Source organism: Strongylocentrotus purpuratus, unplaced genomic scaffold, assembly GCF_000002235.5.
Source record: "Strongylocentrotus purpuratus isolate Spur 01 unplaced genomic scaffold, Spur_5.0 spur5_scaffold_4, whole genome shotgun sequence".
Taxonomy (NCBI): Eukaryota; Metazoa; Echinodermata; class Echinoidea; order Camarodonta; family Strongylocentrotidae; genus Strongylocentrotus; species Strongylocentrotus purpuratus.
In genome coordinates, this window is record NW_022145610.1 from 11,804,248 (window position 1) to 11,830,979 (window position 26,732).

Here is a 26,732-nt window from a genome sequence, read left to right on the forward strand (position 1 = left end):
AGAGAGAGAAAAGGAGAGAGAAAGATATAAACAAAGATAACCAACCGGTCACGATAGCCGTAAACCATGGTTGCTGGCAGTCGGATTACCCAAAGGCATTCCATAGCGATGTATCATCTATTAATGTTTTCCGCTGTGTTGATTTACAATGTCAACCCATCTAGTGGAGCGACCGGTGGTCGTGCTCCCGAGCGTGTCTTCTTCGATGTCGAGGACGACGTCGGGTCCTTGGGGGATGCTCATGAGAGGAGACATAGGGATGCTGTCGCGAACCGCTGCCACAGTAGCGAAAAACTCCAACGGGAGGATCACTCTCGCTACCCCCGCCACGCCCGGGGGATGGACACCGGCGCCGCCCCTCAATACGAAGAAGGCGGGGGTTTGGGTAGAGCGCTTTACTTCACCGCAGAATCGGATCTGCTCCTCTATAAGAGGATCAGTGATGCTGGCTTCACGTTTCCAAGGCAACGCTTCACGATGGAGCTGTGGGTAAAACCAGAAGGGGGACAGTCCAGCCCCGCTGTTATTGCAGGTATGTGCAACATTTCAATGTTACTCGTCTTTTTGTCCATTTACGACCCCCCCCCCCTCCTTCACACCCTACCCCCTTATCTTGAAAGTTAAAGTCTATTTTAATTGGAATGTGATATGCACAGACGAAGCGAAATGTCAGTCAAAACATTTTTATCCATGTTTTAATTTCACTTTTAGAAAGGAAACAGTAAATACATCATAGGTTATCGAGCCGTGGTTGGGAAAAAGTAAAGACAATCTAAAAAAAAACTAAAAGATAAACATGACAGCTGAAGGATGGAGTTGGTGATCAATGTCATGAATTGGTTGAATATGTTGTTTTTTCCCTCCTTTGTCTTGTTTTGGGGTACATCAAGCCGATCTAAGACCAAATCCATGTCATTTATCTTTTCAATTAACTTTAAATGTCATGAATTGGTTGAATATGTTGTTTTTCCCTCCTTTGTCTTGTTTTGGGGTACATCAAGCCGATCTAAGACCAAATCCATGTCATTTATCTTTTCAATTAACTTTAAATGTCATGAATTGGTTGAATATGTTGTTTTTTTCCCTCCTTTGTCTTGTTTTGGGAGTACATCAAGCCGATCTAAGACCAAATCCATGTCATTTATCTTTTCAATTAACTTTAAAGTTCATGATAAGAGGGCGACTATCTGTCCGACCGGATGGTAACTGTTTCTTTTTTTTTTAAATACAGTCAAACCTGTCACAGTGGCCATCGTCTATAAAGTCCACCTGTGTAAGCGCTTTATAAGCAACGTTTATTTATTTATTTTCTTTATATTTTTAACAGTGACCGCTATAAGGCTGTTCATAGTAGCCATTTATTTTGTTACCCCAAGAGACAGAGGGAGAGAGAGAGTGAAATGTTTGTAGTATATAAAAGCTGTCTAAAAAGTCCCACTGTCTTACAGTGGCCACTTTTTCTGTTTCCCTTGGGTGACCTTAATATACAGGATTGACTTCAAGGTATTTTCCTTTTACTAATCACATACATCCAGCACTAAACATCTGATTTTTTTGGTAATGCAGTACGTTATTCCAGGCCGAATGTCTAGCAATGGTATTATACCGTATAATAGCCCTGAAGTTAGATTAAACAAAAATATAGGTAATTTCACTCCTTTGAAATATCCTTGACTCGTTCGGTGCTTTAATATGACGCATTTTCAGGAGACAGTGTTTTTACCAGTCATTCACAATATTGATGCCAGCTTGATAGCTGAGATGGAATGTCAACACTGGTTCATAAATATCATTTTCACGGGGGTAGCAGAGGGGCAGGATGCATAGCCACCTCAGTATTTACCTCAATTTTTGGTCTCTCTCATAGAAATATAATTATACTTTTTCCAGTTTTTATTGATTAAAATCAGAATCAAGATAGAATGTCAGAAAAAAATGTTAACAAATAACAAGATATCTAAAACGTATTAAAATTCAGCATATAACATGGATACATAATTATGGAAAGTAAAGCAGTTTCAAGTATGAGTTTATAACAAGTAAAATTTCTATTTACGAAAATGTTTAGTAGATCTATATCATTCATTTTGCCACTTGGTACTCAATTTTCTTGTTAGAACTCATTTTAGCTTAAAAACTTTGAAAATTGGGGGATTTACTCTGAATTGACAAATGTAAATATTTCACAGTATACCTCAAAATAAGAAACAAGTAACTCACATGTTTTAATCTGCATATTCAATTATACTATCAAAGGTAATGTGGGATCTGTGGTTATATTTCTATTTTGTTAATGTTGATATAGCATCGATCTAATTAGATTCCAAACTGGTTTTATTATGCCACAGTCAATCAAATTTACTTAAAAAGCTCCTGGCCCTGTTTTACAAAAAGACCAGTTGGGATAATCTTTTCTTCTTCTTTTTTTTGTATAGAAAAGCATTCAGTGCTTTTGAACAACTTTAAAATATATACCTCTAACAAATTTATTAAAACATGGAGCCATTATTAGGAAAGTTTTTTAACAAGACTTGCGCCCCTGCGACTTAAGAGTATTTGAGACGTTTAAAATGAGCCATCATTCGTCACCTTTCCCTACTTTTCTCAATGGCAAGGGGTGGGGTTCTGTTTCGTCCAGTGGATCCAAAATAATGTATAGAGCCAAATTTAGTGAATCGTATAACTAATTTTGCGAGTGAATGGAGAACAATGCATGTTATTAATCCACACGCGTCAATCATAAGATTCAATGGAACGGGGGCCCTGGACTTCCAAGATTTACGTTAGGTACGCCCTTTGGGCGAGATCAGTATTCATTGAATTGTACGAAATATGCTTTTATGTTTTTTTAATAAATACATCTTACACTTTGCAAACGGCGGTGCACGTAGCATCACAAAGGCCCACAACCCGATAGGCGATGCCAAGAAAAACAAAAATGGTACGAAATACACCACCGAATTCCACCTTGATTACCTTTGTCGGCTACGCCTTTTAGATGACACCAGCGCGGCGGGTTAATCGGAAAGAGACAGGCGGGACCCTCTTAAAGCTGTAATCATAACAATGTACGTGTTATCGTGACGTGCGCGCTGGAGGAAAAATAGGTAAAAACCCCGAACGCCGTCGCCGGCTTCCCTGCCGTGCGTTGAACTTGAATGCCGCTATGCCTGGCAACATGGCAGCCAAGGACTTACTGTGGCGACAGCACGCTAGCCTTGCTAGTTATGAATTGTATTGTCCATCGTCAGATCTAGTTCAAGGAGAAGTCAAGCTTTGTGAAAAATTGACGGCATGGAAGAAAAATCCCTTTTTTGTTTCTATCGTCCGTCTGCACGAAATGGGGCAGAAATGGTTCTCATCATAAATATCTTGATAATCAGACAAGCGATCGGCTCGTAAAAGTCATGGGGATCCTGACTGACCTAAAGGTTTATAATTATCAGCAATTTGCAGCATGTGCTAAATCAAGGATATTGTTTCAGAATCTGAGAAAATGTTACCAAGTCACTTTAAGGCACTACTCAAAATATATTATACAGTGTAGAAGCATATTATAGAAGCATAATTATTATAGGTTCTCTACAAAAAGGAAAGACTGCGTCATACTTTTCAACATGATATAGTCATTTCTTGTGTTGGAACAAAGGGAAACGTTGTCATTACCGATTCGGCCAATGCTTTCAGTAATAACAACTTAAACAGTCACTCATAGCTTCTTCTTTTTTCCCCGATTTCATTCAAACTGTCACCCGGCTGCTTCGTTATAATGTGTCTGCTTTCATACAGAGCAATTTGCTACTAGGGTAGGGTTTCCCTTTAAAAACATAATATGACACGCGCACTTGGTATTATGTCTCATTTGTCACTACAATCATGTATGTATCATGTCGATGAAAATAGAAATGAAAGCAAAGTGGTGCTTTATTTATGTTTTTATTTCAACATCGGCTTTCATACAGAGCAATTTTCTACTAGGGTAGGGTTTCCCTTTAAAAACGTAATAGCCTATGACATGCGCTCTTGGTATTATGTCTCATTTGTCACTATGTATCATGACGATGAAAATAGAAATGAAAGCAAAAAGGTGGTTTATTTATGTTATCATTTCAACTTCGGTGACATCCAAGTCAATAACACATGACAGCAGCACGACCTTCAGGGAGACTGGTAAAAAGTGCGCTGACCTTGAAGTTGTGGTGCATTGGGAACGAAGCGGGATAAAGTTTTGTTTCTTTTAACCTAAAGTGCGATGAACTTTCACTCGACCTTTTTTTCTTCTCATGTTTCCCAAGACATTGTGTTTTACTCGGAAACAGTGGAGTATCTATATGTGGGGGCGGCAATCGGCGAAAAAGGAAGAAAAACTAGAGAGAGAAAGCGAGAGAGAGAGAGAGAGAGAGAGAGAGCGGGGAGGAGGGGAGGAAGGGGAGTCAACCTGAAAAGAAAGAAGATAATGTAATACCGACAACATAAACGACAATGATAATAATAATAATAATAACAATGAAAATAATACAATTATGTTATTTCCTGAGGGCTCTGCAATTATCATTACTACAGCAATTGCCAGATACCCATTTACACCTGGGTTTAGAGAGGTAAATGTGGATTAATGTCTTGCCAAAGATCGTTAGTGCATGACTGGGATTCGAACCCTTATTCCTCGGATTGAAAGTCAAGTGAATGAACCACTATACCACATTACGATATACGACACCACACACACACACGCACGCACACACACACAGTCGATGGCCTTGCTTATTCGCATTTCATTCATCTTGTCTATCTTTTCAAAAAGAAATGAAAACATTTCCTGCATATATATCTTCTTACAAAAACAAATCATAAACTTCATAACTGCTCGACTATTCCCCAGCGGCTGAGTAATAGGGCGCAAGTATAAACCAAATTTTCAAACCTAGCCGAAACAATAACTAATTCCCTTTCGGAAGACACGAACACTTATTACTAAATTCCCCCATATGACTTAAAGCCATAGGTCCCCATGATTGCTTACATACAAACTTATACTCAATTATTATTCATGAACCCCTTGTAAATTTGATATTTTTGTGTTTTTCGTAACTAGGGAATGAAATGTGGAGTGGTTGAATTATTACTCTGTTGAATACTTGTAGATCCATTTGATTGAATAAAAATACATTTAATTATAACGGAATTTCAGGAACGGCGAATGGGATATAAAATGTATATGTATTAATTATTTGTGTAAGGCAACTTGATTGATGACAAATCACTCAATTTCATGGACGTTGAAAGCGTTACGATTGACATATTCCAATCTCCTCTCATAGATCACTTTTCTGGCATCTGTATAACAAGGTCACCTTCAACAGTATTGAAGAAAAGGAAAATATATGTATCGTTTCGTTTCTTTTACAACAATGTACGAGAAAGTCACCTTCAACTTAATTTTAGTTTTGTAGCAAAAAATGTATATTATATCGTTTCGATTCTTCTACAACAATGAACGAGAAAGCCACCTTCAAAATGATTTCAGTATTTGAAGAAAAAAAATATTATATCGTTTCGATTTTTTAAAAATTTACGAGAAAGTCACCTTCAAAATAATTTCAGTTTTGAAGAAAAAAAATGTTTATTATATCGTTTCGGTTCTTTGACAACAATTAACGAGAAAGTCACCTTCAAAATAATTGAAAAAAATGTATATTAAATCGTTTCGTTTCTTTAACAATGTACGAGAAAGTCACCTTCATAGTAATTGGATTCGCCAGTCTCTATTGTTCGTTATTTCTGTTAAACTCACAAAGTAAACAATAAAAATATATAATTTCATATCTGAATGATTATATACGAGGCTCACTTGCCCTCCTGGCGAACTTTTGTTAAATGTGACTTAAAAGCTCAAAATAAATTCGTTCCGGAGATACACATATCAGTTCAAAATATTTCAAATCACTAACAATTAAGAGGGTTTTTTTCAATCAATGAGAATAAATCAAATGTAGAACCGGTCTCGCCTTATCGTTGTTTTAATTAAAAGAAAAGGAAATATTTTTAATTGAATGGTCGATGATTTACCTATACAAGTGTCTATGAGGACTATTGGTTACTTGGCCCTTCGTATCCTATTAACCATGCATGGCGGTCTAATGCAGCTTTCCCACACTCTGTTTCACATGGCTTTAAGTGTGACAAAGATTGTGGTTTAAGTTAAATCAGTTCAACAATAATGCCACCCATTCTCTTTCGTCACACCGGAGTAGAGATATTTCACCCCTCAAATTGGTCCATTTCCCAAACTCGTAAGGCCCTGTAAGGCCTGATAGCTTTCGCGCACGACTGAATTAAAGAGAAGGTTGAGTTCTGGGAAGAGGTGAAAAATAATTTGTGAGCGTTATCATTCTTATTATGCAAGTGTGGAAGAACATCAGATAAGACATGTTCCCTGAAAAGCATGGCTCTTCAAATGCCTTCATATTCTAAATATGTCATGTAACATCGTAAAAATCCGGGGTAGGATTTTTACGCCACGTGTTCGTGTTGTCCCATATACATCTTTCTGTGTACAGTGTTTGTAACTTTACCAAGACTTGGCCAAATTTCTTATCATTTTGATGATTCCAGAACCTTGCAATACACCCAAATTCTTATATGCTAGATGATCAACCTTTTCTGGTCGATTCCACACCGTTTCTTTCACAATGCAATCGCATGACCAGAACTCAACTTCATCTTTAATCGTCTAATAATCTACATCTCTAACGAGCATTGTGTTATCGAGCAAGGCATTTTTTTCCATCGCTGATGACTTGCAATAAATCAATCCAGTAATAGACCATTTTGGTAGTTTAATCGAATTTAATGCATAAATCTTTGTTGGGTGCCATGTTACAAATGATTTCATTCCCCTGTTATGAATAGTTGTACCTCAATAGTCACATTTAACGAAACGAATGACGAAATATAAAGAAAGGGAAAAAGAAAGAAAGAAAGATACATGTATAACGAAAAAGGAAAAGGTGAAGTTTAATGAAAATAAGCCTATAGGACCCACTCCCATACCTTCCCTTGATTCATTTTGGTGAAAAGAATTTAATAGTCGTGACGCTGTTGAATATTACTTTAATTACTCAATAATTCACATACCAAATCTCTCGCATTTTGTTCACGTAGCACGTTCGGTGCACCCTTCCCACTCCCTCAAATGACACAAATGCCCCCCTCAAAGGCTAGACGCTCCCTCCGTAGTAGTTTATGAAAACTTGATTTATAGATATATTCAATATTATTTAATGAATAACGTCTTCTTAACAAGCTCCTTTAGATTCTAGATTCTGCAGTTTCGTTCAGGATCAGCATAATGATGAAGAAGATTAATGAGGTTTTGGTGTTTTAAGTTTTGTTGATGTTATTTGTTACATGTATATGTGAGATAAATGTGTGAATAAGTCTTTTACTATCTTTCTTACTGAATTGTCGATTGCTGTTTTCCAACCAATTTAAATTCGCGCGTCATTTTGTTATTATTTTATCTTAAAACATTTCTCAATACAGAACATAAATGTATAATTTTCATTGAATCATTTCTCAATGGACTGAATTTCCAATTGAAAAAATGATTTCTTAAAAATGTTATCACTTATTCACATAAAAAAAAACTCGTTTTAGATTAAACGTTTTTGTCCTGTCTTTCATTTTGTATATCTTTTTAGAACTTTCGGATAAATGCAAAGCATCCAATATTGTCTGGGGATGGTCTCTGTACATTGATGTTCCTTCTCCGTGGAACATGGGTGGAGCCGAGTTTAAATTTAGCCTCCAGACTGATCGTTCCATCGAAAACACCACCGTCAGATCTCACCGACCCTATCAGCCCAACACGTGGGTGCACGTCACTGTGTCTTATGACGGCTGGATGATGAGGCTATACCTGGATGGCGCCATGGTTGGTGCTGCCATTGGACAGCGGGGTGACGTTTTCAGCATGGCGTCACAGCGATGTAAAGATTTCAGCCTCGGAGGGAGCCGAGTGCACTGGGCGCCGTTTCGGGGAGCAATCGGACATCTTCGGATTTCGGACGAGATAAGATCGCACCCAGACATCAAAACGTCTGCATCGCTTCTCGGAACAGACGCAGGACCTGGGTTCGTCATCTCCGAAGACTTTGATTCAGAACTCGTCAACTGGAGTCCAAGCGAGATGAGGGAACCGGAGACAGTGGTCTCTGATATACAGAGGCATCCATCTTACCCTCACGTGACCGCCCCGAAGTGTGGTGTCACCGTTTGTGATAACCCCGAAATTGCGCGAAGCTACATCAACAACCCGCAACTTCGAAGCCCGGTGATCCTCCGATTCCGTCCGATCGTGTTAGCCGAAGACGACGGCTCCAATCCGACAGTCAGTTCGGCTGATCTTCTGATGCAGCATCGGCTTCTGTCTGCGGCATACGGGGCCCATAACATTACGTGGCGTGACGTCGGGATAACGGTAGTGAGGAATTCGTCGTTACGCAGTCGGCTCGTCATAGCGGGATGCGACAATAAGATTGGTAACAGAAGATGCGACTTGGGCTGCAACTATCACATTACAGGGTAAATTATCAGATCATCTTGACAAATTTGGGCTTTCCAAATGTCTTCTTGTATCTCATTTAACACACAAACTGACTCGAAACTGTGATCAAAATCTAGAGCATTATTATGCTCTGCGACATTCCCTGTGTTGATAGATTCTTTGCAAAGCGTTTTCATTACCCGCAATAATAATTTAGATAGAAATAAATGCTGTCAAGGATAAAAGATATGCAGGAGACACGACCAAGGGAGCATGAATCTTGTCGTCATTACATATTTTGGCTTAATATCAAACTAACAGTGAACAATAATCAATTACAAATTTAATGGTTAGAATAATCTTAAATGAAAAATAGAACGACCCTGTCCCAAACACAGAGTCCGCTAATGTATAAGTCCCAAAACTATATAAAAACTGCTTTGATAAGCACTTTGTTATAGAGATGATAACTGATACTTAAGCCCAGACACCGCAAACTATACGATCTGACTACGATTCGATTTTGGAATAATTTGCTATAACATTTGATGTGAATATTCAAATTTCTATAATGTTAATGAACTAGGATCTGGATAGTCATATTATGATTTGTAAAATCTAAATTTCAATGGATTTCAAGCTTTCTTGGAGGAGGAAACGCTAAATCGGCTCATAATCGTAGTGACGTCACACTAGTAGTACGATTGTCTATACGATGTGAAGCCGATTCGGCTCTTTTTAAGACTAAAGGCTTAAATGCTCTAACATTCCTGTTTTTAGTATTCCTATAATTATTTAGAACCTGAATTAAAAAAAAGATGGCGTTGGTTTAGATTTCCAGATCTAAAATAACTGCCATTTCTTCGAAAACCGGATCGCGGGAGGAACGTACAGTGTGCGTTGAGGTATACCAGTTTTGGAAACGCCCTCTCTCAAAAAATGAAATGGAAGCTTTTATTACCAATTATGTGAAAGAATATGTTTTGACTGATACGTGATGATGCAATTTTTTCCGGGAAACTGCCTACTAATTGATGTATTTGGTAAATTATCTTATCGATCCGGCCTGGATGGATATCGCGAATGCACTTCAACATTGAACATTATTTTGGGCATATATTTCTGTTTTTTGCGAATTTAGGCTGAATTATTGCCATCTAAACCTCTGAAAGCAATATTGAATGAATATTTTGCACCCAAAACCCTTGAACCGCAATTTTACCACTACCAGTCTTTACCTTTAATAATCAATTATATTTTCAGTTATGACGGTGGCGATTGTGACGAGGTGCAAACCGAATGTCCTGATGATCTGAAAGGTGACGGAGTGTGCCAACCTGAATGTAACAAGGCATACCACGACTGGGATGAGGGGGACTGTTGTACCCCTATTAACACCACGTATTCACCCTCCTGTGCCGACCCCACCTCGCCGTACAGGTAATGGTTACATGTCGGGCAAACCTCCTTTGTAAAAAGTTGATTTGCATAAAATCGGAAACATAAATGGAACGTGTTGGCGAAAGTTTGAAATAAATCGGACTTATAAGAAAAGAGTTATGAATGTTTGAAAGATGAGATCACTTAATCTATGCGAGTCTTAAATTGGTAATTTGGTAAATAGATTGTGACGTATAGTCACAGACAACTGTTCCGTAACATTTTTCGTGCACAACCGATTCCCTTGGGGCAGTACTCGTAATATAAAACAGATAGCATATTACTATGGGTCCTCTCCCCGACTTGCTTCCTCCGTCGCCTTCGTCCTTTTTCATTCTCACATTCACTACTCTTTCTTCCTTTCATTCCCACTCTAACCCATTTTGTTCTCCACTCTTTTTACTGTGACTGCTTTTTCTTATACACCTTATACAAGAATAAGTTTTATGAAATATGGCATTATAATTACTCTGAACTATATTTTGTTAGTCGGTAATACCTTTATTGAGAGGGATAAAAGGGCTTTACGAATGAATTCCAAGAAACCCCCTGTACCACGATCAATCATTTTTTTTTAAGGAAATGAAATTAATGTAATTTTGTGACATTCAGGTCCTACATTTCTGCAGAAGAGCTCAAAGCAGTCGTTCATCTCAACAACTCTGACGCCCTCAATGTCTTCTTTGTGGACTTCGTCGACGTTGACATCGAAGGGTTTGCGACGATGCCGTGGGAGGTCACCGCTCATTCGGTCAAAGGTAAGAGGTTGTAGACAGTACGGTGTGCAAACATGGCTGTCACTAACATGTTTAAAGCATGTTCGGACCAGAAAATAGTAACCGGGAGGGCCCAGTTTCGAAACAAATTCGATGCATTAGTGCCTTTTGGTAAAGCATTAATTCTCTTTATCTAGTCCCTCGGAAAGGACTTAAAGCCGTCGGCCTACTGGTTGCTCACTTACAAGCATACACATGGTTGCTTAGCAGTCAGGTAAAACAAATAAACCGACCAAACTAAAATTACTGATTAATTCATCCATCTGGTGTCGTCCTATGCTATAGGGTTGGCAGCTTTTGGCATCCGTCATCTTTGATCATGAGAGTTTGCTCTGACCTGTTCATAAAAAAGTCCAGTCCATGCACTGCTTGATGTTGTCAAACCAAGTGATTCGTTGCCAAAAACAAATTAAACAAGTAAACAAAACAAATTGTTTTCAGATTTTAGATTTGCAGAGCAGGGAAGAACGGGTTTTGATCTTACAATTAAACTGACAGTGATTACGATTTTTAAAAAACTTCTACAAGTACAAATCTAGATGCAGTGGCTTAGTTACGGAGGCGTATGCCCGTATAAAAGAGAAATGATTAGCTAAGAAAATGAACATGGAAAAAAATACGCTACAAACGAGACCCGTTTCCCCTCTTCCTTAAAACCAATGCCCCCTCTAATTCTGGGTCTGTGCTACGACACTGCTACGATCTGACTACGATCTAACTGCGGTCCGAAATGTAAAATACTAATGATACAACATTTGAATCGGCATAATTATATGTTTGCTCAAATCTAAATTTTCAAGCGATTTCATGCATCCTTGGAGAAGGAAAGCCGAATCGGCTGAGCATCGTAGTGATGTCAAACCAGTTGTGCGATTGTCTTCGATTTCGAGCCGATTTGGCTTTTACTCTGACTAGGGAAGTTAAATGCATTCTGGTTGTTAGTAAGTCTATTCTTACTTGTATTAAAAGCTAAATCAGAAAGATGATGTTTGTTTTGATTTCCATATAATGATATAATTACCATTCCTTTCGAAAATCGGACGCAGGAGCCTCGTTCAGTTTACGGAGAGCTTAATTTATCCGCATTTAATTCAAGCTAATGAATCTGTTTTGAATCTCTCCAGGCGGCGTCGTCATCCAAGGCGGTGATCGTCTTACCAACAACTCTCTCATCCACGAGATGGGCCACGCGCTCGGCTTGCTCCACGTTCACCACGGCGTCTCGGAGATGAGCTGCACCGACGAGTGCTACGAGCTCGCCGCCTCACTGGAGAGCGGCGATCTCGTCGAGGACACCAACCCGACGCCGACAAACCATCACTGTCGAGATCCTACTTCGGCGGAGAGTCGAGATGGGACGTGCGGAGACGACGAACAATGGAGGGCGTTTATTGATACACCATTTAGGAATTACATGAGCTATTCAGGTTTAAAAAATCATATACAAATTTCATATTTTTCATGTGTTTCCAGTTTAAATTATATATGTGATTTCAAAAAAGACAAGACGAGTGATATAAGAAAACGAAAACGAAGAGATGTCCATTATTGTTGATACGATTCGTCTACAAAATGATTAAAACAACGACTAACTTTAAACATGTATGACTTGCAGACATTTCTCAAAATACACTTTACATGATGCACAAATAATCGGAATACAATTGAAAAACATAACACAAAAAGGTGGGTTTGCATCGAGAAATTTAAAAAAGTCCCAAATCACAAAATGGTACCACTTAATAGACATGTATTATGAGTAGTTTTTGGTGGAGACGCATATAATTTTCTCGAGATTTGTCTGCTTTATGATACATGACAGCTTTATGGTATTAAGTTCTTGTTTTCGACCACTCCTTTATTTTGCACCCCTTTTCTACCACTACTTTATTTTGTACCCCCTTTTTAGATTCCTCATGTACCAGTCACTTCACCCCTCAGCAGGCTGCCCGCATGCACTGCTACATCGACCTGATGTACCCCTCCTGGGACCCCTCCCCAACCCCCGGCACCGTACCCCTCCCTCCCAGGGTCATGGAGGAGGGTCCAGAGGGCGGGGTGACGATCGCCTGGTTGCCGCCCTTAAGCGGATACCATGGCGAGAACGAGTCACGATGCTCCGAGTGCACGGCGGAGAACGCCTTCGTCCAGTACGCGTCCAGGGCGACGTCCGCTAAGAAAGGGAGGTTGACGCAAGCGACAGGTATTTATACACCTTCTTATACTCCTTCTAAAGAAAAATTCAAGCTAACTATTTTGTATCTAAATAATATGACCAGTTTCATGAGAATGGTGAGTCCCTATATTCTCTCTTATGATCTTATCTTCCCTCACCTTTTTCATTCGCTTTCTGTAATTTAGAGTATTTATCTTTAATCATTTTTATTTGTGTGTCTGTAAATAAGCACTGTTGTTTTTCATCACAGCACTGTAGAGTATAATGTAGCTGCGCTATATAAATTAATCTAATTGTAATTATTATTATTTTATATGAGGTATGTATGTTATATTGATAGTATTTGTTATTTTATATCGTCTGTCATGCCAGTGGAGGCAATTTTCCTGCGTCTGTGAAATACGAATCAATCAATAATCCAAATCTGAATCTGAATCACAATTAGATGTAAACAATTTTTTTAATTGTATCAATTTCCACCAGGCCCACCTGATGCAAAGCAATGTGATGTAAACCAGCAAGGCTGGATGGCGTTCACGTCGGGTAGCGCTGTTTGCAGCGATTGCCACCTCGATCTCGAGTTCGAGCACCGTGTCGTTCCAGCTCGACTCTCCATCTGGGTCAGCTATGTCCACCGCTCTCGTGACGCAATCCGTGACGTCATACTTCGGTATGATGGTAAGTAAAAAGTGCAAGATGTCAACAGAAAACTTGATAATTCTATTTCACTTGATGTGATTTTTCCTATGCATTTATGTACATTGTAAGTACACAGTTTTTCGATAACAATAATAATATAATGTACAATAAGTATTTTTCTGACAATGAATCATAAATAAGCAAATACAATTGTTATCTAAAAAACGAAAAAACGAAACTGTCATAAATACTAAATTTCCTCAAATATTATGAAATTATTTGCGGAAAAAGGACTGTCATTGTAAGGAGATTATTAAGCATAATGATACATTTATCCTAACCGATCAAATCGAATGATATTCTATACCATTTTAAACAAGCCGAAATACAGGGAATAATATCGAATGCTGTTTTATGAAAATGATATCTCTAATTTACGACTTTTGTTGTTTCATCTCATAAATCCAGACAATACCCAAGAATCGCTCGGCCCCGTCTCCGTCGACTGCGACATCCCTTTCACGTCCCGGCTCTTCACCGACAAACGCCTGGTCGGCATCACGATCGATGTCAGCGGCTTATACACCATCATCGACGCCGTCCAGGTCGTCTCCGCCCCGCACGCACCCGCCTGCCAAGCGTGCACGCCCCATCGCTATCGTGTCATTAGGGACCCTCCCTTCGAAAGCGACGATGACGTTGATGATTTTGTTGAGAACACGTGGTTCGAAGACAGGTTCGTTTAGATGATGTCATTTTGCGCGAAAATATATCTGTACAATATCTAATTTACTTAGCTTTTGGGGGTAAGACTTTTGATGCATAATGTTCATAAAAAAGTCGCGACAACATATTTTCAACTGAAAATTATCATGTTTACTGATAAAGAATTAATAACCTCAGTAATGCTCCAAAATAACTATGACCCCAATACGTGGTTATAATAATGCCAACACGCAATATGCGTTCGACCAAGTTTTAAAAGTAATGAATCCAATTTTTTTCTTTAAAAAAAACTGTATTCGGCGATAATAGGCACCAAATACAAGCTATTTCCAATACAAATATCTTTAAATCGTTAATTTATATCAAACCAGTCGATTAAGAAATATTCTGTATCTTATCCTTTCTGTAGATGGATAGCAGATGAAGTTGACTATTCGTACCGGATCCATGCCATATCAGGAGCCTTGAGCGGTCTCCCGTCACCACCGGCTAGGTACCAGAGAGGAGAGCCGTTCTGCGGCAATGGAAGAACAGAGAGGTATTAATATTCTGTTCTTATATAGCGCATAACACATCATGCGTTAACGTCTCTATACGCTTCCAAAGAGCCATTTACCTCACCTGGGTGGAGTGCGGCAGATATAGATTAACGTCTAGCCAAAATAGGTTAGTGTTGTGGCAGTTAAATCGCTACATACAACATGTTAGCCCACACGTTAATTTAAAATGGTATGAATGAACGACATTATGGTTCTCAACATATGAATATGTACACGAGGAGGTGTGACGTGATGGCTCTGTGGTAAAGCAGTGGTCTCGTAACCGGGAGGTCTCGGGATCGAAACCAAGTCGATGCGCTCGTGCCCTTTGGTAATGCAGTAATCCTTGTTACCAAGTCCCTTGGAGAGGAATTAAAGCTGTTGGTCCTCTGGTTGCGTATACGAGCATGCACATGCTTTTGCATTTAAAAACAAACCACCAATATATTTGCTGGTATATTGGTATTGTCGATACCGGAAGTACTGATAACGGAGCAGCTAGGTAGTTTGAAGAGGCCGTCATCTTGGAGAAAAAAGGGGGTTAACAAGTGAGAAAATTAACATGATTAAGTCAGAGAATTGATCTTTTAATCCTTTTTGCAGGTTTCCGGATAGTAGCGAGGAATGTGATGATGGCAACCATATTGATGGTGATGGTTGCGACAAACTCTGCCATCTGGAAAGGCATTTCATTTGTGAAGGTAGGAAATTGAGCCATTTGAATTATTCATTTACATATTTTCTTTTAAAAACAACATAACAATTGGGTAAATACGCAAATGGAGAGCCATGTTCAGCTGTAACATTGAGTACAAGTGACCTATCGAGGGTCTTCTGGAATTTAGCCATTTGACGTTTTGAGTTCAAAGAATGGGTAGGCCTTTCCGTCAGCATTAATCATTTTGAAATCATACATTATTGTTTCATGTGAGGTAGAATAATACAGTAATTGGCTTGAACATTTTAACTCCCAAAGAGAAGAAATAACTAAATTATTATAATAAAAATATTAAAATGCACCATATAATGTCCTACTCTGTCCAATTATCCTCTTTGCTGAACTTGCCAGATGTAACATTTATTTGGTATGTATTATGATACCGCCACCGTAGTAAAGCCACTTTTATATGTGAATCAACATGTAAATTGTTATAGAGTACCGAATTGTGACGTCATACTGGTAAAGCTGTCGAGGTTGCTGGTTCCAAACAATGTTTGTGCTAAACAATTAATGGCGTGGTGATCACACCATCGGCCAAACATTGACTTTGCCCGTGCTCCAGCCCATTGCTTAAATGGTTTCGCTATGAACCTCACGCATAGGCTCTGCTGTTTAGAACCAGTAACCCGGACGCCGAGCGAATGTGACATTAGCACTTTTGTACTTTATTTCCTTATAACGGTGGCAGCGGTGGGATGCAAATCCACATCATCAAAACGAAAGTGGTGCCGCCGAATGCTTCTGTCTGGGTGCGCCGTTAAAGTTGGTCTCCTTTGTCTACGGAATTAATCAATCAATATTACCTATTGAAACAGAGCATTGTCCTGCCAATTTACACTTTCAATGCCTGATCTGTAAACACTTATAGGAGATCGACTATAAGTAGATTTCATTTTAAAGAAAACAATTATTTCTTTCGATTTATGTTTTAAAAAAAATACAGGTTTCAGATTATGTTAGAGAAGGGGAAGCCCTAAAAATATGCTTGTGTCATTTCAGATGTTTTGAATGACTAGTTTAAAAAGGTCATTTCACTATATCAGAGGAGTTATTCTTCATTTCAAATTATCGAAAAACTCGGTGTATAAACATTATTTCTCGTTTTGAGGAATTTTCTGAAACTGCTATAGGACATTAATAGATTGATTTTCATGGTAATCTTTTTTCTCTCTCGAAGGTGAACCAAGCCGATGTCGTCGCTACCTCGGAGACGGCGTGTGCGAGGAGTTCGAGCGGACCACCAGTGAGTTAGATTGTGGGTTCCATACCCCTCTCGGGTACACGGACCAGTGGGCTACTAGCGCCAAAGCTAACCCGATTTACCAGACTCCCGATTGCCCCGTGACACCACTACTCGGGCAACCAAGAGAAGGCAGGGTGAGTTAAACTTAAAGGGATAGTTGATTTCTGTTTTCAGACCGCAAATGCCTTCAAACTGCATGGTTATTGCTCTTATTCTTATCTATGACATTTCTAGTGCCCTTTTAGAACCTAAAATTGGTATGAAGGTAATTTTAGACCGATCATACCAATTCAGCTCCACTTTAAAAAAAATACGGTGACCGTTAATTAATTATTTAATTGAAAACAACAATACATGGGCCGGCTGGTTGTGCGTAATATAACCAACACGAAAATGCCAATTTTGTTTTTTCAACGGCTTTTTCAAATTATTTAATATTTGTGGTGGTATACAAGTATTGGAATTCGTTATATTAATGGATATTTCAGCCGTCTCCAAATTGATTTTGATCAAACAAAGATGATTTTGTCATTTATATTGTATGTTCTTTCAAATTTGACACTCACTTTTTCATTATCTCACAAAAAATTATTTTGTGTAGCGCCCTCTGCAACAGAACTCAACTATCCCTTTAAGCTTTTATAATAACCTTCACATTTCGTCTCTACTCAGATTTTTCAAAAAGTTTAATCAGCGGTAGATGTGAAAGCATTTCTACTTGAATTTGCGAATACAGTCAAACCTGTCTTTTAAGGCCAATCACGGAAAACACACACAAAATGGCCACTGTATTCTGGTGGCCTATCTAGACATGTTCTTTAACACATGTTTCCTTCAAGAGGTAGTCGATATCGATGACCACTGTAGACAGGTTGTCTTTATAGAGAGGTGGCCACCAAGGAAAATATGACTGTATTCATGTTAATATACGACTCCAATCGCGGGACATTGTGTGCCTTCCAGTAGGAGAAATCAACATCTGCCACTCTCCACCCAGGTGTTAGTACCTGACAAGATTTATTCTTTTGAAATGCAGTGTGCGCTGATTACGTCTTTGGGAGATAAAGCTGGATAATAATATCCAAACTTCTTCGGAAGCACATAGAGACGTTATATCTTAATGTGATGCACTATACGAGAACAGTTTATTATTATCATCATCATCATCAACATCATCATCATTATTATTGTTACCATTATTTAGACTAGTATTAGTAGTATTCCGTCGATAGCAGATGATACAAAGTAACGAAACTCATCTTATCGATTTCTTTTTCAGGAGTGCATCAAACAGTTAACGTCAGATGATGCATGGTATCCGTGTGGAGAAGGGCGCGAAAATTCAACAGAATATTGGCTGAAGGTAACGACTACAAATAAAAAAAATGTATAAAGATGAATGAATAATACAATAACGTGATGTTTTCAAATATATAATAATCTGTATAACTCAGCTGCATTGTTCGCCTGTTTAATTAACGTACTGCATACGTGGTTAGATTGCTCCATATTCATTCAATTTTATGAGATGGAGTAAATAATCAAGTGAATTTTTGTAATGATTTGTCTTATTCAGATACATGGATTATTATGATCATGACTGCAATCCAGTCAAAACGATTCAGAAATATTAATATCCAAAGTTTGTTAATAATAAAAAAAGATGTTTGTATATAAACGAACGGACCTTTGACAAGCGGAAATTGTTCATATTATTACTTTTGAGCACAGGATACGACATAGGAGCCTAGTTGTAGTATAAAATAAAATCCGATTTATTTATTTTAAAAAAGGAATAAAAGGGATTTGATAAGTCAGACTATAGTGACATATCACTGAATTTTTGTTTCAAAATGCATACATGACAATTTTGGTTGCGGATAATAGTTTTGATGAATTCTACCAATTTTTTAAAATCTCCCAATATCTAGCTCGGATTTCAGAATCCGGTTATTGCAACATCCATCATAGTCCACATCGCAGGAGTCAGCTCTTTCGATTTTGACCAATCACATCCTCGGATATCCGTTGAACTTCTCGATCCGACAGGACTATCTCGCATTCAACGAACCGACTACGTCCCGGTCACTTGTGATCCGAACCAGATTTCCTTCGACATCAGTCATGACCTAAGCAAACCGTTTGCATACACACAATTCATCAAGATATGGTTATCCACACCGCAAATCGCCATTTCAGGTATCCGGCTTCGGTCGTTTGATTATCTGAAACCGATAGCGTTATCAATGTGTCAGGGAAATCAGGTTTTCAATCCGAAATTGGGGCAGTGCATGAACTATCAATGCAACAGACTGGTTGCGGAGAAACCGAGTATTCGGAACGCAAATGTGACTTGCCGTGGACTCGCAGATGGCGACACCTGTAAGGTGCAATGCATGTCAGGATACAGACCGACTAAACCGATTGTGGTAAGAAAAGTTTTTTTCTCATATTCCTAAAGCAATATATATACTGGCCTTTATAAAAATAAAATCATACCCACACAACATTAATGGTTTTCAAAAGTCAGGGGCAAAGCTTAAATAACTTCTAAAAAGCTTAAATAAATCTCTTGTTTTGATTTACTCATATCAGTGTACTGTCTCTTCTTTTTTCAAAGTTTTACTTTTAATCTATTCGTAGCAATAAACATCTCTTTGATAAATATAATTATAATGGCATATATCCTTTAAAAGCACTTTCCGTGTCATGCATAAAGACTGTTTATAGGTATATAAGTTTTAATTATAATTTCTTATGAAAAGGGTGCACTGGAAATGCTAGCTAGACCCAAAATATCAGGCGGGATAATTTCTCTTTTCAAATCCGTTTTAAATAACATTCTGAAATGAGGCCTCAAATCCAGGCCCATGGACATACATTAGGGGATATCTTGAAAAAAAACCTTGTTTGGTTTAGTTTGGTAGTTTGTTTTACCTGACGGCTAAGAAAGCAAAGGTGTACGATTGAAATTAAGTAGCCAGGGAATTGATGGCTTTAATTTTTTTCCGAGAGACTTTATAATGAGGATTAATGTCTTACCAAATTAAAGTAGCCCATCGACTAGGCTTCGAACCTGGGACCTTCCGGTTACAAGAATACTGCTCAACCACTGAGCCATCGCGTCTCCTCATACTTGAATATCAATGACTTATTTTTTTTTCCATTGAATTTTACTGAAAAATAAAGCTTCAGAATATTGCCGGTAGTTGGGAAGGACCTCCGATTATGTGTAAGGCGGTGGATTGTGGGATGCCTCAGCTCGACCCTAGTCTGGCTACGGCCGCCTGCCCGACTGGGACACGGTATGGTAGCGAATGCACCTTTAAATGCATTCCGCCTGCAAAATTACAAGGTAATATTTGTGGTTCATGCCTGTATAATAATCATACTAATAATTATGATAAGATAATTTGTAATGCGCCTAATACTATGTTTCTAGGTGTCATGGTGCTGTTGTCCTTGCAACCTTTTGTTAAACTTCTATACCCAATAGAGCTACTAGGACAACAGCACCAAAATTAAAATATTTCGTAATATATAATAAGAATACGAACAGGAATATAATTACTACAAAATGAATTCAAAGACATAAAAATGTTAATTGCTTAGAGGATTTGATTAGGTTGGTTTATAATATAATTTATATATAATATATATTTTTAAAAATGTGTAGGGATGGAGCCTTTTGGATAATGGGAGGTAGGCTATTCCATAATTTGGGAGCGGAGACGCCTATGTAACGGGGGAGGGGTACGTTAACACACAATGCAGGCATAGGCCTTGGTTAGATTCGAACCCACGATCTTGGGTTCGACAGGCAGATGCTTTACAAACTGAGCCAATTAACCTGGATAATTTTATCCACTTTATACCAGCTGCCCCTTATCATTTAAAAACCGAAATATTATGGCACCTTTTTAATCAGGCACGGATAACACCCTACGATGTGAGGAAGACGGCTTATTCTCGCTCGCCCAGTCGTTTTGTCAGGTATTGTGTGATGCCCCTCCCACCCCGCCCCACGCCATGCTGCAGAGTCAAGACTGCAGAAGCGACGGCCACAATGTCGGTAGCACCTGTAAATTCAGGTGCAAGGCTGGATTCACGTCTGTCTATAAGAAGGGCCGGTAAGTCATACTGTTGTTCTGTATATATTTTCATCTTTCAATTTTATTGCAAGAAAAAGCTCTAGAAGACTGGTATTGCCAATTTATATACCTCACATTAGAAATCTAGCCATCTGATTGGTCGAAATTGTAGTCGTGATTTTAGCCATGCCCGCCTATATACCAGCCAATAGTCTTTTGAAAAGTGCCCTCATACCCGCCTATGCCCATATAGTGCTTTTTTCTGCGATTTCCAAATGATTGAAACTTTCAGTCATTTTTCCAGCGAAGATTAAAAGACAGTGTCTCAGATTTTCTGTGATTTTTTAACCAATCTTTACTGAAAAAAATAATAAGGAAAGAATTCTTGGAAGACTTTTGTTTAAATTCGGCATATAAAAGACATATCGACTGCTTTACTAAAGGCGTCTCAAAGCAGTCGATATCTCTATACTATAGGACACTAACTTCAGACCATGCCTCAAAACCCTTCCATGTGAACATATTGACTTCATCGGAAGAGCTGCGCCTTGGAACGTTTGTTTATAAAAACCCAGATATATGGCGCTGTATAAATGCTATGATTAATCATCATCATATATGGCCTATGAATAGAAATTGTATAATGCTTAGTTGTGTGAACTATATATATAGATATGTTACACAGGGACATATGGACATTATGAAAATGGTGAAAATTGTGGGTTCTAGTATAATATGTCAGATTTGACAGCCCTGGCGCTCCACAATGAAGCATAATGAAAATATAAAAATCAATAAACACAAAAATAACTTATAGTTAATCACAGTATACGGTTATAAAATTTGATACATAATTATGAAAAATGTTGAATGAAATATGTGAAGTAAATAAAATCAATATATTAATTTCATACTAAGTATACAAAAGCAAAACCTTATATAGCTTAAATAATATAGAAGGAAGAAATATGGAATATATGAAAGACTTATAGGCTGTTTAAGGAAAATATATGAAATATATGTGAACTTGAGTGATGAGCAATATGAAAACTATCAATTATATAACTTGCACCGTTGCCCCTAAAGTTGCAATATTTTTTCTATCTTCTTTCCAGGAAATGATTGTGATAATATGATTTATTCTTGATAGATGCAGTTTAAGTATTGGAAGTTTGGAGTTTGAAGTATATTTGCTCCACATTTACATTTAAAAAAATCTAGATTCTGAATCATAAAAATTGAGGGGTTAGTAAAACAATACGGATACAGAACTTACATAAGTGGGCTATAGTACGATAAATGTTAAATAAAATATTTCGAAAGAAGTGGAGATACGACAGGCAATCATATTCAATTAAATGCAAAAAGCGAGGAACCAAAATGAAAAGCAAGGCTTGTTCATGATAAAGCTCCTATTTAAAGGGCCTTGAGATAGTTTAAGAATCTCTAGATTTAAGGTGCCTACTTTTTCTGGTTGAATATTAGAAAGCAAAATTAAGATACACACAAGATTGAAACACTTCACAGATTATGTTTGCTTGTATTTACCATCTTACGATTTCATTAAGGTTCGTATTCTGTACGAACCCACTCAGGACAAAATATATAGCTGTTCTATGGATGTAGCTTTCAAAACATTGGCGCGTTTTTATTCATGTATTTTGAACTTTTCCGTCAGTATGTTATGTTTCACAGTCGAGAGCATGATTTTCCAATGTACTTTTCTGGTTTCAAGTTGATTTATGCTCTCTCATCGACGAGTAAATGGCAGAATACATTAATCTGAAAAAGTGTCGGTAGAATACCTTTCCTTTAAAAGTTTAATTTTTCACTCATCCTATCCCAACCACTGTAGACCATCACGGGTTGCTCGCTACCAGTGCAGCGAGAATGCGACGTGGATTGGGCACGGATGTGAACAGGTGACCTGCCCGCCACTTAGCCTGCTCCACTACGGACTCTTCAACTGCACCAACGATTTCAACTACAAGAGCCAATGTACACTGTACTGCCCCGGTGAAAATGTGGTAAATATTTGATAGAAATGTGTGGTAAGAAAGCAGGCTATCTTGCTAGTATATAGACCTATACCTCTTACATTCTTAACTATTCTTTCTAGAGTAATATACATACTTAACCTGCTTTAGCAATAACTATAGTGAGAAGAAGAGGAAGAGGAAGAGGAAGAGGAAGAAGAAGAAGAAGAAGAAGAAGAAGAAAAAGAAGAAGAAGAAGAAAAAGAAGAAGATAAAATATTATATTTACAATGATTTTAATAGTGATAATAATAGTTTTTGTTTACCCTGCAATTATTCCTATCCCAACATTTGCAATGTGCACCCCAGATGATGTCCAACTCCAAGGTTCCTACAAAGTAGTTTATTACTCTATTATTACTTTATTATCCACATGCTGGTGACGTATCCAATAGACCACAACACCTCTGTGTAGTAATACCACCGCTATTGTCAATTGTTACTTGTAATTATCAGGTTCCGAGCACCATAACCTGCACCAAAGACGGTGAGTGGGACCAAGAGTTCACCCCGTGTGATCCATCGATCACCTGCCCTGAACCACTACCACCCTCTGATGTCATCGTTGACTGTCCACAAGGGCACGGCGCAGGTAATCAAAAAACAGATATACAGGCTTTCTCCTTTTTCTCATTCCTTGTATATTTTCATTTCTCTTGTCTTTTGCTTCTCTGCTCTGTCTACACTGCCATTTTTTTATTTAGTATCTTTAGGCACTGTTTTATTTCTCCTGGGATTGTTCTCAACCCACTCCAAGAAGCGGGAAACGATCACCGTCAAATATAATTGCCATAGACCAGCATGACGATCAATTTTTAGATTGTGGGATGATCTAAATTGCATCCCTCATGACTCAATAAATAATCTTTGCAAATGTATGCCACAAATCCATTCGTTCTTCATTCACATGATTTGTGAGTTAACACAAGCATATTCCCATTTGTTCTCTTTCACTTATTTCAGTACTTCTACCTTAGATGTGAACTTACCAAATGGAAAATGTCACATCATGGCAGGTTTAAATGCATATAAAATATTCTGCATTAATTGATGTGCATTATCTCTCTCTTTCTCTCCCCCTATAACTCAATTTCTACCTGATGGTGTTATAAAACAAATAATACACATCATTTTGATCGGACACTCAGTACCTTTAAAACAGTCCAAACGCCCTTGGCTATCGCCTATTCCAAAGGTACCTTGTGTGGGTAATTCTTACTAATGCCCTCACTGCTGTGTATTATTTGTATATTAATTGACGTGCATTCTCTCTCTCTCTCTATAACTCAATTTCTACCTCATGATCTTATCAATTCTTCACAGGGGCTATCTGCAAGGCTAAATGTCGTTTGGGTCGGTCATACCAGATTGCCCTGGAGGGTGCTACCTACAGAGAGCGGGGGCTGCTGGGAAGGCATGAGGTCATCCTGTGCACTGCAGGGGGTGTCTGGTACCCCAACCTAGACCAGATAGTATGCCATGAAAAGTGCTTGGAGGTGAGATACACGTAAAGAAGGCCTAGAGAGTCTTGCTTTGACAGGGAAATTTTGGGAAGGAGGAGCAGGGGAAAAAGGAGGATACTTTGGATTGACAGTCTGCAGAAATTGTTAGAAGAGAGAGGAGTGAAAGAACTGGGAGTGATTTTATTAGAGAAGGCTAAGAGCCGAGGGTTTGGGAACAGCATGATCGCCAAAGTCAATCGATATGGCACTTAGAGAGAGAGAGCGAGATACTGTGAATCTGCTACCGTCAAAGCTTTGTATGAAGGTCACTTGTGAAATATAGTACATTAGGGTGACCTCCACTGTTTAGGTCATACATGTAGATTACCTCCCCATTTCTTTCTCTCTCTCTTCCTCTCTTTCTCCCTCTCTCTTTCTATCTTCTCTCTCTCTCTTTTCTCTCTGTTCCAATTACTGCCTCTCACTCCACTTACTATTCTGTTTCTTCTCCTCTATTTCCTGCCTCACTCTCTATCTGACATCACTATTGTGTCATTGGTCATTATTATCCTTATTGACTAGTCCATTAGCAATAACAAATTATCTTACTTTTTGTCTCTGACCTTTAACTGAAAATAAAACTAATGGCCTTTGAAGTCGTCTTCGAGAGAGAGAGAGAGAGAGAGAGAGAGAGAGAGAGAGAGAGAGAGAGAGAGAGAGAGAGAGAAAGAGAGAGAGAGAGAGAGAGAGAATACAGATCAATTAATACAGCATGTTCATAGGATAGTGTTCCTATTTTGATCCTTAGAAGTTTGTTTCCTATCTTCCTGAGATATGAACATAGTATAAACAGTATGTGTCATATACACACCAATTCAAGGAAATCCAACTTGTATAAACAACTACTATGAAAGAAAAAAGAAACATCAGAGTCGCAGACTGGTGAATACAACATCATATCGTCCTTGTTTTCACGAAGTGACGGTAGTGAGGAAAATCGTAACGCAAAGTGAATGCAATTTTTTTTTCACTACCGTCACTTCATGAAAACAGCGACGATATGGATCTGCCGCTGCCCTGGGAAACTACAAACCTTCATTCGTTAAACTTCTGGATAGCGTATGCTACTGCAGAATATTCAGCTTAAGTAATGAACTGATATACAGTCAAACCTGATTTAATAGCGACCACTTGTTTACAAAGGCCATCTGTCCATAAAGACCACATTTTTTGCCAAAAGATCATGTACATAAAGACAACCTGCCTATTACTACCCATTTTCTTGTCTCCAGTGAATGGTCTTTGGTTTCACTGCATGTATATGCAATTATTCCTATGTCAATGACGCTTCACAGAGAGTAATAATCCAAAAGATTTTGATTCAACTGAAACAAAGTAACAAAGTTACCCTTCCCATTTCCTCATCTCCCTAGTATTTCATCGGTGATGACGAATGCGAGTGGAGGAACAACAGAGCCTACTGTCTTTGGGATAGCGGGGCTTGTTGCCCCTCTACAGCCCCGACAGGCGAGGTCATCACCTTCCCTGAAAACTGCGGCGAGGGGTGCGAGTGCCGCGATCCTGACGCCATCGAGAACGTACGCCAGAGGAACGGGTGGGTGCGACAGCTGAACCGACCACCACCCTAGAGCATCGTTCTCCAGCATGCGATACTCATAGAAAATCTCATTTGTACTCCCTGTTTTATACTTTAATAGAACTAAATGTGAACAAATCTTCAAGAGCATAGTAAAAGGGTATAAATCCCTGATCAAGATCTCTCAAATTTACCAGCCGTGCCGATAACAGTGAAATATTGTAAAGAAAATCACATTTGTACTTCCCGTTTTTTAACCTTATAGAACTGAATGTGAACAAATCTTCAAGAGCATAGTTCCAATCGACTTATTTTCACCAGTGAAATCAATTAACATACCGTATATACTTGTTTTGATGCCTACTGGGCAACATTTGTTAAAACAAGTTGGTTTTGATATAACATTATGAAACAATTCAAGCTATCAAATACAGCCAGTCAAAGTTGAAGATTGTATAGATTTTATTTTTAATTCTGATTTTCACTTGCTCATGTAAAAGGGCTAATAAATTATATTTGACAGAGTTTTTTAGATGAAAATAACTGTATTAATCACATAAATATAACATTTAGTATATATTTCAATCAGTTATATTTATGTTTCTTTGATTTTTTAAATAAAATCTGATTGAAGTATATGCCTACATATGGTGTTGCAATTTGGGAATGTCTCTGAAAAGCCTCGCTGAGCAATCTCGTTAAAAGATGCATTTGATTCAATTAATATTTTTGATCATAAAATCATAAATTGGCATTTC

General features: G+C 38.3%; 1 protein-coding gene across 1 annotated transcript; it reads left to right on the top strand.

The window, feature by feature from the left end:
- On the top strand, window positions 1–26,026 carry LOC577902 (pappalysin-1). Its single transcript, XM_030998037.1, has 17 exons — window positions 1–532; window positions 7,704–8,586; window positions 9,812–9,988; window positions 10,601–10,746; window positions 11,889–12,191; window positions 12,674–12,967; window positions 13,424–13,618; window positions 14,048–14,315; window positions 14,715–14,843; window positions 15,448–15,545; window positions 16,743–16,942; window positions 19,998–20,163; window positions 20,737–20,938; window positions 22,755–22,926; window positions 23,392–23,527; window positions 24,259–24,431; window positions 25,811–26,026. Exons 1-17 carry the CDS (start codon window positions 67–69, stop codon window positions 26,024–26,026), a joined length of 4,224 nt encoding a protein of 1,407 aa, XP_030853897.1. The 5' UTR covers window positions 1–66.
- Window positions 26,027–26,732: the final 706 nt, after the last annotated feature.

Excerpts from the sequence above, each read along its gene's own strand:
- LOC577902 (XM_030998037.1), top strand. The coding sequence starts at position 67 with ATGGTTGCTGGCAGTCGGATTACCCAAAGGCATTCCATAGCGATGTAT. Across the intron at positions 12,968-13,423 it reads GAGGTTGACGCAAGCGACAG|GCCCACCTGATGCAAAGCAA; the intron begins GTATTTATACAC and ends AATTTCCACCAG. Across the intron at positions 16,943-19,997 it reads GGCAACCAAGAGAAGGCAGG|CTTCAGAATATTGCCGGTAG; the intron begins GTGAGTTAAACT and ends TGAAAAATAAAG.